At 39.8% G+C, this 15044-nt stretch overlaps 1 protein-coding gene across 3 annotated transcripts in view; it reads left to right on the plus strand.

Annotated features, from left to right (window-relative positions):
• Positions 1–2401: 2401 nt before the first annotated feature.
• LOC126109643 (1,5-anhydro-D-fructose reductase-like) overlaps positions 2402–15044 on the plus strand; it is a 46012-nt gene continuing 33369 nt past the window's right edge. Inside the window, exons 1-3 of one of the 3 annotated variants that reach the window (XM_049914689.1) lie at positions 2402–2533; positions 9616–9790; positions 14464–14631. In XM_049914689.1, coding sequence (XP_049770646.1) covers positions 2457–2533; positions 9616–9790; positions 14464–14631 — 420 coding nt within the window. In that variant the 5' untranslated portion in view covers positions 2402–2456. Of the gene's footprint in view, positions 2534–2648; positions 2790–3068; positions 3193–9615; positions 9791–14463; positions 14632–15044 lie in introns of those variants that run through there. The other 2 variants (XM_049914690.1, XM_049914691.1) reach the window with 2 other exon arrangements.

A 15044-nucleotide genomic window follows, 5' to 3' on the forward strand; every position in this document is an offset into this window, starting at 1 on the left:
TGGAGAACATGCTGGCCACTCTACTCGAGCGATTTCGTTATCTTGTAGGAAGTCATTCACAAGATGTGCACGACGGGGGCGCGAATTGTCGTCCATGAAGACGAATGCCTGGCCAATATGCTGCCGAAATGGTTGCACTGTTGGTCGGAGGATGGCATTCACTTATCGTACAGCCATTACAGTACCTTCCATGACCACCAGCTCTGTATGTCAGGCCCACATAATGCCACCCAAAACAGCAGGGAACCTCCAAATTGCTGCACTCGCTGGACAGTGTGTCTAAGGCGTTCAGCCTGACCAGGTTGCCTCCAAACACGTCTCTGACGATAGTCTAGTTGAAGGCATATGTGACACTCATCGGTGAAGAGAGCGTTATGCCAATTCTGAGCCGTCCATTCGGCATGTTGCTGGGCTCATCTGTACCGTGCTGCATGGTGTTGTGGTTGCAAAGATGGACCTCACCGTAGACGTCAAACACGACGTCCTGTGGCTGCACGAAAATTATTATTCAACATAGTGGCGTTGCTGTCAGGGTTCCTCCAAGCCATAATCCGTAGCTAGCGGTCATCCACTGCAGTAGTAGCCCTTGGGCGGCCTGAGCGAGGCATATCATCGACAGTTCCTGTCTCTCTATATCTCCTCCATATCCGAACAACATCGATTTGGTTCATTTCAACACGCCTGAACACTTCCCTTGTTGAGAGCCCTTTCTGGGACAAAGTAACAATGCGGACTCGTTAGAACCGCTCTGTATTGACCGTCTAGGCGTGTTTGAACTACAGACAACACGAGCCGTGTACCTCCTTCCTGGTGAAATGACTGGAACTGATCGGCTGTCGGACCCCCTCAGTCTAATAGGCACTGCTCAAGCATGGTTGTTTACAGCTTTGGTTGGGTGTAGTAACATCTCTGAACAGTCAAAGGGACTGTGTCTATGATACAATTTCCACAGTCAACGTCTATCTTCAGGGGTTCTGGGAACCAGGGTGATGCAAAACCTTTTTTGATGTGTGTAATTTTGTAGCAAGAACACCACACTTTTAGGAATAGTGATTTCTTCCTTTAATGTCTAAAAGACATAAGTCCATAGCAACAACAAAAATCGTCATAGAATAAAAGCATGGAAAATGAAAGATACTCTTAGGAGCAAAGATATTCACACAACATAAAACCAAGCACCACTGTAGGAGAGGAGAGGAAACACACAGTTCTGTTTTATTTAACAGTCGGAAGTTCTGTGAAGGGAGAGTATTTCACAAACCCGAAGTTTCGCATTTTCTCAACCGAAATTGACTGGAAAGTAAAATGTTTTGTATTACTTATTGATCGCCCCTTGTAGTACCATGGCCTACGTGACAACTGATAGCCTACGTATATTTTTTATATTAAATTAGTTGTATATTACCGTATGTAAATTATTTTTCACGCACGTACTTAATAAAATCATGAGTTCTGCGCTCTTAGGCTTTCAGATATAAGGACTATCTAAAATAAAGCAGCTATTAAAACGCTAAACAGGTACCGTACTACTGTATGTCTCTCTTGAGAAAAGTGCGCAGCGTTTTACAAATAAGTAAACTTTTCAACACTTCTGGGGAAATGGTTTATTTTTAGTGAGAGGCTCAGAAACATTTGTTTGGCCAGAGAGTTGTAAGCTGTCTTGATGATAAGGTAACAAACCCTTGACTGGTGAACAACATTTAAACCCAACGACATGGCGTACAGAGCGAAGACCATGGCGAATTTTGAGGCTTGAACATTTGGAAAACTACAGAGGTTAGACGACTGATGACTAATATCTTGTAAAAATCAAGGAGCCGGGGTTGTGCGCTAATTACAATATGTTCGTCTCTCTTTATGTAGCCCTACTGAATGGGAAGATACAATGGACAACTCACTCAAGAGGCGTACAAGCAATCATACTGCCAACTTGCAACCGTAAATATGCAAACGAGAAACTTTAATAAGTGCTTACAACGCAAGTTCCATCTGCTATGCAATTTAGGTGACATGATGAGTAGGATTTAAGCATGTGAACTGCCAAATTCGAAAGGTTTTCCGACGCGCCTCGGAACTTTGAAATCGAACTTTGAGTGTAGAAGATGAAATGACCTTCACAGCAGTCTGAAGGTCTGATGAAAATTCCGTATACTGTTTAAATCCGCCGAACACTGCAATGCATTATCAATATGCACTAACCCCTACGTTGAATGATTTTTCGTTGCCAAGTCATCGTTTTAAATAGTAAATTTCGAATGTGACACAATCATTTTGATTTTTCGTATGGATATTTCAACGCTTGTGAATTATCTAAGGTGTATTACAGGAATCTTCAGTGTAGGCAATGTTACAACATATTTCGCAATTGCCGTCGATTACTTCACAGTAGAAGTATGGTAATGGTACATATGCTGAACAGTAGGCGATTGTCTTTACAGTGGAAGTAACCTACAGAGATGGTGACCTTGCATTTGAAGAACTCAGTCGCTAAGCTCGTTCATATTACTGGCTGGACTAATTGCGGACTGCGAAGGTGTGATAATCTTTAACAGTTACCACTTTGAACTCACTTCAGCAATTGTAAGAGATCAGCTAAATTTCGTTGCCCCGTGTAGAATCACATTTGTTACGTTGGCAGCTAACTGCTGCGTTGCTGCCGAACACCGCGAATAAACAAAAGAGGGACTGACATAATAATTTGAAAGTGTTTGAAGGTGTGGTGATAATCGGCACTTCTGGAAAGTGCGTAGGAGGGGGTTCTGTGCTTTTTGTAGAAGTGAAAATATTTGGTGCGTTTCCTTCAGAGTTCGTTTTGGTTTACCTACAGTGACTAGCTTTCTCACTTTTTTTTTTTTTTTTTTTTTTTTTCCAAACGAATTTTGCAGTGTGATGTTTAGCCTAGTTTGTACTACTTCTAGCGTAGGCCACATAAGTCGTATGTGGCCTTCGTAAATGTAAGCAAATTTCAGACAGCCCGAGTGAATTCTTTGTCACGTATGCACCTTCCACACCCGTCCGAGGAGTCACGTAAAAATTTTTTTTTTCCTTCTTCTTCTGGAGAATACTTTCTGTTTGACACAACACTGTTCTGATGTTATGTAATTGCTGATATGCAGTTACAAATGAAACCAGAGAAAATCATCGTCACGTATTTATTATCCTTACTAAGAATTCAACAGTTCTACAAATACGGTAATATCCCTTCGAAGTAATAGGGTTTACAATTTTTAATTTAACTCTACGCAGTTTGTCACTTTTTTGTACATCTTTTTAAACTATAGTACTTACCTGATTTAGTTGGACAATGATTGCAGCGGGTAGTTTTTATAGGCAGAAAATAAGAAATTTTCCGTGGGTAGTAAAGGTAATATTAATACTGACAGAGAATTTTTTGTGAGTGGTAGTATAGTATGAATAATAGTCGTTCTCAAAATATTAATGCATACTGGACACTCACATGAATGGGATCCAAAGCTTCCATTTATGGATCACTTAGAATTTGTAAAGTACATTGATAATCAGGGCCTAATGTTTTTTCCCCATGGTCAGTAGATGTGTTTGTGACAGGATGTAATACTTCATATCAACAAATAATTTTCATATTAGTCTTAAATTCTACAGCCATAGCCAGATTATGTAATATATTTTATTCATCATTACAAGCCTGGAGACAGGAACCAGGGGCCAGCCGGGGTGACCGAGCGGTTCTAGGCACTACAGTCTGGAACCGCGCAACCGCTATGGTTGCAGGTTCGAATCCTGTCTCGGGCATGGATGTGTGTGATGTCCTTAGGTTAGTTAGGTTTAAGTAGTTCTAAGTTCTAGGAGACTGATGACCTCAGTAGTTAAGTCCCATACTGCTCAGAGCCATTTTGAGCAGGAACCAGGTTAAATCTGAATGTGTACCCAAAGAACTCTGCCAAGCTATACATTAAAGTAGTTCACATGAAGATGATTGTTAAAATGTTTTTACTATGTTATTTAGACAACAACTGTCATTTATATCATCATCATCATTATTTAAGACTGATTATGCCTTTCAGCGTTCAGTCTGGAGCATAGCCCCCCTTATACAGTTCCACTATTCAGTGCTAACATTGGTGCCTCTTCTGATGTTAAACCTATTACTTCAAAATCATTCTTAACCGAATCCAGGTACCTTCTCCTCGGTCTGCCCCGACTCCTCCTACCCTCTACTGCTGAATCCATGAGTCTCTTGGGTAACCTTGCTTCTCCCATGCGTGTAACATGACCCCACCATCTAAGCCTGTTCGCCCTGACTGCTACATCTATAGAGTTCATTCCCAGTTTTTCTTTGATTTCCTCATTTTGGACACCCTCCTGCCATTGTTCCCATCTACTAGTACCTGCAATCATCCTAGCTACTTTCATATCCGTAACCTCAACCTTGTTGATAAGGTAACCTGAATCCACCCAGCTTTCGCTCCCATACAACAAAGTTGGTCGAAAGATTGAACAGTGCACAGATAACTTAGTCTTGGTACTGACTTCCTTCTTGCAGAAGAGAGTAGATCGTAGCTGAGCGCTCACTGCATTAGCTTTGCTACACCTCGCTTCCAGTTCTTTCGCTATGCTGCCATCCTGTGAGAATATGCATCCTAAGTACTTGAAACCGTCCACCTGTTCTAACTTTGTTCCTCCTATTTGGCACTCAATCCGTTTATATTTCTTTCCCACTGACATTACTTTTGTTTTGGAGATGCTAATCTTCATACCATAGTCCTTACATTTCTGATCTAGCTCTGAAATATTACTTTGCAAACTTTCAATCGATACTGCCATCACTGCTTATTTTGTGTTCACATATCTTAATCTCACCCAGCCAGTCTATTGTTTTCAACATATGATCCATAAATAATATGAACAACAGTGGAGACAGGTTGCAGCCTTGTCTTACCCCTGAAACTACTCTGAACCATGAACTCAATTTACCGTCAACTCTAACTGCTGCCTGACTATCCATGTAAAGACCTTTAATTGCTTGCAAAAGTTTGCCTCCTATTCCATAATCTTGTAGAACAGACAATAACTTCCTCCTAGGAACCCGGTCATATGCCTTTTCTAGATCTATAAAGCATAGATACAATTCCCTGTTCCACTCATAACACTTCTCCATTATTTGCCGTAAGCTAAAGATCTGGTCCTGACAACCTCTAAGAGGCCTAAACCCACACTGATTTTCATCCAATTGGTCCTCAACTAATACTCGCACTTTCCTTTCAACAATACCTGAGAAGATTTTACCCACAATGCTGATTAAAGAGATACCTCTGTAGTTGTTACAATCTTTTCTGTTTCCATGTTTAAAGATTGGTGTGATTACTGCTTTTGTCCAGTCTGATGGAACCTGTCCTGACTCCCAGGCCATTTCAATTATCCTGTGTAGCCATTTAAGACCTGACATTCCACTGTATTTGATGAGTTCCGACTTAATTTCATCCACCCCAGCCGCTTTATTGCACTGCAATCTATTGACCATTTTTTCCACTTCCTCAAATGTGATCCTATTTCCATCATCATTCCTATCCCATTCTACCTCGAAATCTGAAACATTACTGATTGCATTTTCACCTACATTGAGCAACTCTTCAAAATATTCCCTCCATCTGCCCAAGGCATCCACAGGATTCACCAGCAGTTTTCCTGACCTGTCCAAAATACTTGTCATTTCCTTCTTACCTCCCTTTCGAAGACTGCTAATTACACTCCAGAATGGTTTTCCAGCAGCTTGACCCAAAGTCTCCAACCTGTTTCCAAAGTCTTCCCACGATTTCTTCTTGGATGCTGCAATTATCTGTTTGGCTTTGTTTCTTTCTTCAACATAACTTTCTCTGTCTACCTGGGTTCTGGTATGTAGCCATTTTTGATACGCCTTCTTTTTCCTTTTACAGGCTGCCTTGACTGTATCATTCCACCAAGCTGTTTGCTTCATCCTACTTTTACACACTACTGTTCCAAGACATTCTTTAACCACTTCTAGTACTGTGTTCCTGTACCTTGTCCATTCCTTTTCCAATGACTGTAATTGACTACATTCAACTAACTGGTACCTTTCTGAGATCGCTGTTATGTGCTTGTGCCTGATTTCCTTATCCTGAAGTTTCTCCACTCTTATCCTCCTACGTATGGACCTGACCTCCTGCACTTTCGGCCTCACAATCCCAATTTCACTGCAGATTAAATAATGATCAGTGTCATCAAAGAATCCCCTGAATACACGTGTGTCCCTCACAGCCTTCCTGAATTCCTGATCTGTTATTATATAGTCAATGACAGATCTGGTTCCCCTGCCTTCCCAAGTATACTGGTGAATGTTCTTATGTTTAAAAAAGGAGTTTGTGATTACTAAGCCCATACTGGCACAGAAATCCAAGAGTTGTTTCCCGTTCCTGTTGGCCTCCATATCCTCTCCAAATTTACCCATAACCTTTTCATACCCTTCTGTTCAATTTCCAATCCTGGCGTTAAAATCACCCATGAGCAGAACACTGTCCTTGTCCTTTACTCTAACAACTACATCACTGAGTGCCTCATAAAAACTATCCATCTTATCTTGATCTGTCCCTTCACAATGCGAATATACTGACACAATCCTAATTTTCTTGCTAGACACTGTCAAATCTATCCACATCAGTCGTTCGTTTACATACCTTATTGCAACTACGCTGGGTTCCATTTCTTTCCTGATGTAAAGCCCTACACCCCATTGTGCTATTCCTGCTTTGACTCCTGACAGGTAGACCTTGTATTCTCCCACTGCCTCTTCTTTCTCACCCCTTACCCGAATGTCACTAACAGCTAAAACGTCCAGCCGCATCTTACTTGCAGCCTCTGCCAGCTCTACCTTCTTCCCAGAGTAGCCCCCATTGATATTAATAGCTCCCCATCTCATTAACATTTGTTTGCCAAGTCGTATCTTAGGAGTCCCTGGTTTGTCAGTTAGAGGTGGGACTCCGTCACCTCCAAAGGTCCGAGGCATTTTGCTCTGATTGTTGCCAGCATCATATTTAAAGTACCAGAGAAGCAGGTTGCTAGCCTTACTTGTCCAGAGTCCCATTGGGTTTTACCCCTAACGGCTGAGGGACTAACCAGTGGATTTGGTAGTCTTTGCCGTATGAGCACAAAGGTGACCACGACTCAGAATATGTCCGAGATGCCCAGCCTTATTCCAAAGTAACTGGTATCCCGACTGTCGGGACCACTTACTTGGCCACTCATACGTTGCCCGTGGTTCATGAACTAGGACATGACTACAGGAACCCACACCATGAACCACTGTCATTTATCTCACATGTAAAAATTACCCAAACATATAGACAATGAAAAATAAAAGAAAGGAAGAGAGAAAATTATGTGTAACCACAGCAGAAGTGTTGTACATGTGGTTTGTAGGTTGTGCTCTCATTAAGGTATTAGCTCCATAGTTATATAAAAGGGTTTCCCAGTACAACAGTCAAACTTTAATTTATTCCATCATTCTCAAAATTAATGTGGAGCTGGGATGATATCCTTTAAAATGACGCGGGGAGTTTCTTGGGCCAACAGAACCTACTGGTACCTGACGTTGGCTTTTTACTGCAATGTCACGATAATCTGACATGTAACATAATATGTACCCAAAGAGAATGAGGACAGAACACTGATACTAACTCTCTTGTGTCATAGCTAGCTATTACATTTTGCAATGTAGGTTTTGACAGACTGGTCTGTAGCATAGCCCAAGGCCTTCATTAGGCTGGAAGCTGATAATTCGTTTGGGAGTTGGCAAAACCAGTGACACTGAATACAAAATGTTAGCTGCGATGTCATGCTGATTAGTAGTGTAGCCTGATGTCTAGGTTAGATTAAAAGATGGCAGTTTGGTTGATGAAACAGGATCGAACACTTCTGTCAATCCACTTTCTTACTGTGTCCTTGCATATTCAAAACTGGTGCAGAACTTAAAGTTTCTTCTCTCCCTTGAATATTGTTTCCCACTGGAGAAACAACTTTTGTAAATAAACAGTATTCCTATTCTGTGGGAAAGGGGTGAGGTCTGAAGTACACACTGAGCTGTCACAGTGATTTTCATATGTTACCCAAGATTAGAGGTGTGCACATTCAAACAGCCATCCAACTGCCTAGTTATGGAAGCAAGGTAAAAAATTAACCCTATGTATGTGATGGTGTTCAGGTTTTCCTGGATTTGTTTGGTTACATAGTGAGTACTTAGGATATCAAGAATACGTCTGCTGCCTTGTTGTCCCATGTCAAAAAGACTGTTTGGTGCTGGTGGTGGTGGCGGCGGTGCAGCACCATTCATTCCAAAGACTGGTTTGATGTAGCTCCTTTGTAGTTGATGCTGAGGAAGAAACTTCACCTCTGCATAACCACTGCTGTAAACTACACTTCAGAATTACTGTTCTGTTCTTGTCTGTGCTTTTTATTTATCACATTTCACTTCTATGCAACTCCTGCCAAATACTTTGTAACTCTGAAATTTATCTTTGATGTTAACAGATGTCAAGTTTTCATAAATATGTTCGTTGCTATTTCCAGTCTGCATTCTGTATCTACTATATTTAGTGTCAAATTTTCTAATTGTAATTCCCTCATGTCACCTGATTTGACTACATTTCATTGCTGTTCGTGTACATTTTTTGATGTACATCTTATAACCAACAAGGCGTTATCTATTCAGTCCAATTGCTCTTACAGGTCCCATGCCATCTCTGGCAGAATTAAAATGTCAGACAAATCGTAAAATTTCTCTCTGGATTTTAATTTCCTGAAGACTTTTCTTCTAGAATATACACAAATGATTACTGCAGGTTGTTAGCAGTCATAAACACTGACTTGCCCGCATCTCGTGGTCGTGCGGTAGCGTTCTCGCTTCCCACTCCCGGGTTCAATTCCCGGCGGGGTCAGGGATTTTCTCTGCCTCGTGATGGCTGGGTGTTGTGTGCTGTCCTTAGGTTAGTTAGGTTTAAGTAGTTCTAAGTTCTAGGGGACTCATGACCATAGATGTTAAGTCCCATAGTGCTCAGAGCCATTTGAACCATAAACACTGACTTCTCTGCAGAGCTAGTAAAGGATGTTATACATACTTCATCAAATTATTGCAGTCACCAAAGTTTGAAAAATTGCCATGGCTATTTTTCCCAAACTTGCAGCATGAAAATGGTGAACAGTGTAGTCTTGCAATTTCAACTGTGTGTTGGTAACAAAAAGTTGTGCATATAATCCAGGTATCCGCCATAGGTGACTATTAGTTTGTTTTAATCTGTCCTAAGGTTGGGTGAAAATTTCGTACAGCTTACATGAAATTATGCAACCTGCCTATCACTTGTAAAACCACAAGATTTGGTTTTTTTATTCCAAACTCAGATTTTTCGTAGGTTGATTTCATGTTTTAGTGAACATTGTGTAAAATTTCATTCAAACTGGAGGTAGGGATGGTTCCTAAAATGTATCCACTTGATGGTCAATGACTCTAGTGCTAAATCTGTGCAGTAACTCAAGTTACTGCCACAGTAAACATGATAAGACTGTCAAGCATCTGCATCCTGTGGATTAGTAGATGAGTGGATTATGTAATATACTGTTATCTTGCAGTGGGCTAAATTCAGCAGCTGCTCACAAGTTCCACCAGTCCAGTTGCTGGTGGGGTGGATGTTCCAGCGTTGCTTGGAGTAGCACATTTGTCACAAAAAAGATGGCACCAAAGCTGGAAGATGTGACATTCTTCAATGGGCATAAAATGCCTATTGTTGGCCTAGGAACCTGGCAGGTGAGGTGACTGAAGTTTATTCTGAAACTTATTGCTGCAAGAGACAAATTGTAGAAAAATATAAGCTATTTTATTGTATTACCTTTGGCTATGAGGCGTAAAATGTGTGGAAATGTTTGTTTGAACTGGAGTAAAGCCAAAATTTGTCTGTTTTATTTATTTATTTTCCATAGAAAATTAAAAGATTTATTTTCAGTTGTGAATGTATGATAGAAATTTTTGGAAACAATTATGAAACTACAGTGTGTCTCACTTACATATAAATAAGTGGTACAGCTAAGTAGATAATCTACTCCTCCTGACTGTAATTCTGTAAAGACAAGGATAATTCCATTTTTATAAGTAAACAAAGTGATGTGAAATGGGTCCAGTGTATAATAATTCTTTTAGTTATTACATTTAGTTTTGGATGTAACTGTTCTTGGTTATTTTTCAGGTTAGTTATAGTAAGATTAAATTTTTAGGGCATTGATGCAGTTGTGCAGTTGATATGATACCATTTTCCATAGTTGTTGACTGAATGCAATTGTAGTAAAATTGCCTATGAAGGAGAAGCTAAAAGTTATTATGATGCTTTGCAGAATATTGAGATACTCATTTACATGGAGTTGTGTGTGTGTGTGTGTGTGTGTGTGTGTGTGTGTGTGTGTGTGTTGTTTCTTTACTTCCATACTGAAATAATGAGTGAAACAGCTACCAGCTACTACAGGGTGTGATGTAAACAGTGAGCCATTATGTTCAAGCACAGCCTCATTATAGATTTATTGAATCACACATGAAATTTATCAAAAGTTCATTGCAGTTTGAGAATAAAAATTGTCTCTGCAATCTTTTCTTATAAATACAACTTGACTACCCTGCAGTTAACAGCAATGTGTTTGGCAGGCAGTTCATAGAACTTCTTTCAGTCTGTTTGTAGACAGTTCCACTCTTGAGTAGCATGTGGGAAAGATGAACACTTATTTTTTTAAAGTGAGCTCAGATTGCTCTTATTTTATCATGATGGTCATTTCTCTGTATGTAGGGGAGAGTCAACAAAATATTATGCCTTTTGGAGGAGGATGTTGGTGACTGAAATTTTGTGGAAAGAACTCAGTGCAACGATAAATGGCTTTGTTTAAATGACTAACTCTCCAATTCGCTTATCATATCCTGACTTCCTCCCTCTGTTTTGTGATACTACAAAATGAGCTGCCGTATTTAAAGTTTTTCAGTAGTCCTCAAACCTATCTGGCAACTCTCCCATGCCACAAAACACTCCAGAAGAGGATGAACCATTGTAGTGTAGGCAGTCTCTTATAGTACTGTGAGGGTACATTGTTTGAAAGGATACTTACAAACTTTATCACATCTTCCTAGTGAGCTAGTTTACACAGTGTCGTTTGTAAAGGCACGAATGTTGGCCCTGCTAGACATTTAAATTTGTATTCTTACCCATTTGTGTCCTCCCATCCAGCAGTTGTTCTGAAGTCCAAATATGGGAACTTGTCCTCAAACACATCTTCTCTTCCTGCCACCTTTCTGAATTCAGCATAATTACCTAATCCCTGTTCTTCTTTTCAACCATTGTTGTTTGCTTACATTGATCTAGGTAATTTCTTTCCATGTTTCTGTACATTTGCATTTTTCCTCTTGAGCCTTTTTTTTTCACAATCATATTGACCAACTAGGATCACGTTAACAACTTCAGTTCCTCTTCTTCCTTTATTGTTGTTTCCTGTTTTTCCAGTATTCCCTCATTTTCTCCCCATGAAGTCTCTTCCTTTCTTCTGTCCATGTTGTCCCCGATTTTTTATTTCTTCTGCTTTGAAAGCCTTCCAAATTTAGTATTTTGTTTTTAAAACTGTTTCTTTCTGCTATTTCTGATTCTTTGATGTTGTTTCTTTCAAGATCTTTTCTTACTTCTGTAATCCATGCTATTGTCGATTTCTTCTTCCAGAAATAGAGGAGTATTTGTTTTGTTAGTCTATTTCCATCCATATGGTAGAGATGTCCAAAAAAGGTTAATCTTCGTTCGGCCATTACTTCAGATATTTTATCTATATTTTTGTAGATCTCCTCATTACTTCTTATTTTCCAACCATCTGCAGTTTTCATTGCACCCATTATTTTTCTAATAATCCATCTCTAGTTTGTCCATCTTATAGTTCATCGTTAGGCTTTCAGATCCATATAAACATTCTGGTCGTACCACTGTGGTGTAGTGTTTTAGTTTTGTTTTTCTAGATATACATTTCTTGTTGTAAATATTTTTGGTCAAACCATATGCTCTTTCCATTTTGTTAATTCTTACATCTATTGCAGATTTTTCTAGTCCATTCTGTTGTATAGTTTCTCCAAGATATTTAAATTTATTTACTTGCTCTATTTTACCTATTTGTGTTTCTATGTATTTTGGTGCATTTTTTATATTTGTCATGAATTTTGTTTTTCCAGCTGAAATTTTAAGACCAGTTCTGTTTGCTAATTTTTCCAGAATGTTTATTTGAGTAACTGCTTCTGTCAGGTTTTCTGAAAGTATTGCGAAATCATCCGCAAAAGCCAAGCAGTTTACCTTAATTCCATTTGTTTTCCTTCCCAGAGTTATTGGTTCAATTTTGTTATTTTTTAGCTCCAAATTCCAGATCCTTACAATTTTTTCTAGAACACAGTTAAACAGTAAAGGTGATAAACCATCACCTTGTCTAACACCAGTTTTTATTTCAAAAGGCTGAGATACTTCTCCCATAAATTTGACCTTAGATACTGTACCTGTTAGTGTTTCACGAATTATGTTTGCTAGTTTTGAGTCTCATTACTTTTACTATGTTTCATTCTCTTCACACAGGACAATACACAAGGTATTATAGTACATTTCTTGATTACTCACTCAAAGCTGTTTCTTGAAACTTTGCAAGTAGGCTTTCATGGAATAGTTTACATCTATCTTCAGGTGCCCACTCGGTCAGATTTCTACCAACTCAACTATCATAGTACAACCTGCAATCCACCCTCACAGCATTACTTCCACAGTACCTCATCTATCTTCCAAACTTCACAAAAGTTCTGCACATGTTGAAGAACTAAAATACTTGGGACAAATGATTCCAGGGTTAAATTTCACTATAGGCCATCCATGTGCTGCTCTTCTTCATGGTATAGTGCAAATGTTGACAATATCTGTGCATGTGTGATTGGTGGCAGCCAATTGGAGACAGGCATTTGTAGAACAAATGACCAACTGTTATCCAGAAGATACAAATAACCAACGTTATTTCTGCGCTTGTGTTTTCGGCTGGATATTGATGTTTGCGATGTAAACAAACATCAGAATAGGTAATTTTGCTTGTTGTGAAGGACACACACGAATTACTGGCATTGTGTAGATGGCCCTTTCTTCAGTTCTTAATATTGCATTTCTAGGCTTACACAAATTTGGCAAGAATAAAAACTAGATATATATTCCTAAAAACTAACTACCACAACAAAATAAAATGAATTTAAATCCCAGAATTAAGAGAAGCTCTTGCTCCTGTTGGAGTCTTTTAAACAGGACAAAGCTACTCAGAGGTTTGGCACAGCAATGTCTAAAGACTCAAATAAACAAACACTCAAGGAGAGACGTTCCTACAAGGTATTGCGGGAACCGTGTTACTATAAGTGAAATACGTACCCATAAAAAGGGGGTAGGGGGCTCGAGACAAAGGTGGACTCACATGGTGGTGAAGAGTTGGGAAAAAGAAAAACTCATTTCTGAGCGTGCTTGACAGTAGAGAGATAACAAAACGGTCAGGGAAGAAATGGTTGTATACGTTACCTGGTACTTCTGGCACTCACTAGACTTCATTGCATTGATAAACATGTCACTGTACTTGCTAATCGAGGGGCTCATACTGGGGGAACGAACCGCTGTCTGTCATCAGATTTTGAAAGAACTGCAATTAAATCCTCGAGGACACAAAACTCGAAGGGGCACGGGAGACATGGTAGAACCTCTCTCACCTGCCGGACCGAGAGGAAACACGAAAACTGAATACAGGCATGAAACACTGCTGTTAATGCAAACTCCAGTAAGGGATGGCTGCTAATGACATGAGCCTCTTGGTTTTGTGTGAAGTGAGATGCTGAGAGTGCACCTGGGAGATGTTACCTCGTCAGAGCAGGAGCAGAGGCTGGGAAGCAACAGTTGAGGATGTGTTGCTCCCAGAAAATGTTGCGGTCGAAGATCTGCCTGCAGTGGTAGTGACCAGTGTGGGTGTTGAACACTGTGATACATTGCCCAGCAGAAGCTTCACTGATTTTGGCCAGCACCACATGTAATCTGCTGGTGTTAGTGGAGGCGAACGAAGGGAGTCACCACAGTGTATACAGATTCAGTCATTTTGGTGTCTGTCTCATATCAGTGTATACTTTGATTCTTCCACATATCTAAAGATTATCCTTCTTGACAGGATCTGTAGAACGTAATGGGTGGATGGACAGGTAATGAATGAATGAAAATGGGACTTCATGTATGTAAAATTATGGACTGTACCAGTGAAATTTACAGCCATTATATTTGTAGAACTTTTACGTGTACATAATTTTTGTGTGTGTGTGTGTGTGTGTGTGTGTTTACTAGTTGTATTTTTAATATTTAAAAACTGGAACTATTTTTCATTGCAATACCAGTCAATCCATTATGCTTTTTACAGTCTTCCAAGGGTGAAGTTGGGCAAGCTGTTGATGTTGCCTTGGAAACCGGCTACAGGCACATTGATACAGCTTATGTATATGGAAATGAAGCAGAAATAGGGCAAGCTTTAAAGAAATGGTTTGACTCGGGGAAACTGAAACGTGAAGACCTTTTTATTGTGACTAAGGTGAGTAGTCAGCTTTGCAGCTTCAGTTACTTTTTCAACTTGCGAGATATATGGTCTGTAACAGTTGGTGCATAGTGTGCCATTTTCTCTCGATGTCTTGGTACCACCTCATGACCTACAATAGCAGCTGTGTGTTCAAACTCTTTCTATCATCCACAATAAATTTGCCAAATACTTTACTGGCATTGATGACACCATTGTGTGTGCTACCATTTCACTTGCTTCGTCTCTATTTGAGGTTACTAGATTATGATCACTTGGTAATTCATCCAGTGGCTGATACAGCATTTCACTGGTCACATCAGCAATGTGCATATTCTGTGATCCCATTGCTGAGAAGAGGCAGTGGATTGACCCCTGCATGCTAGTGTTTACACACTGAAGCCATGAATGATTATCTTTCTAGTATGAAA

This window comes from Schistocerca cancellata, chromosome 12 (genome assembly GCF_023864275.1).
Source record: "Schistocerca cancellata isolate TAMUIC-IGC-003103 chromosome 12, iqSchCanc2.1, whole genome shotgun sequence".
Lineage (NCBI taxonomy): Eukaryota > Metazoa > Arthropoda > Insecta > Orthoptera > Acrididae > Schistocerca > Schistocerca cancellata.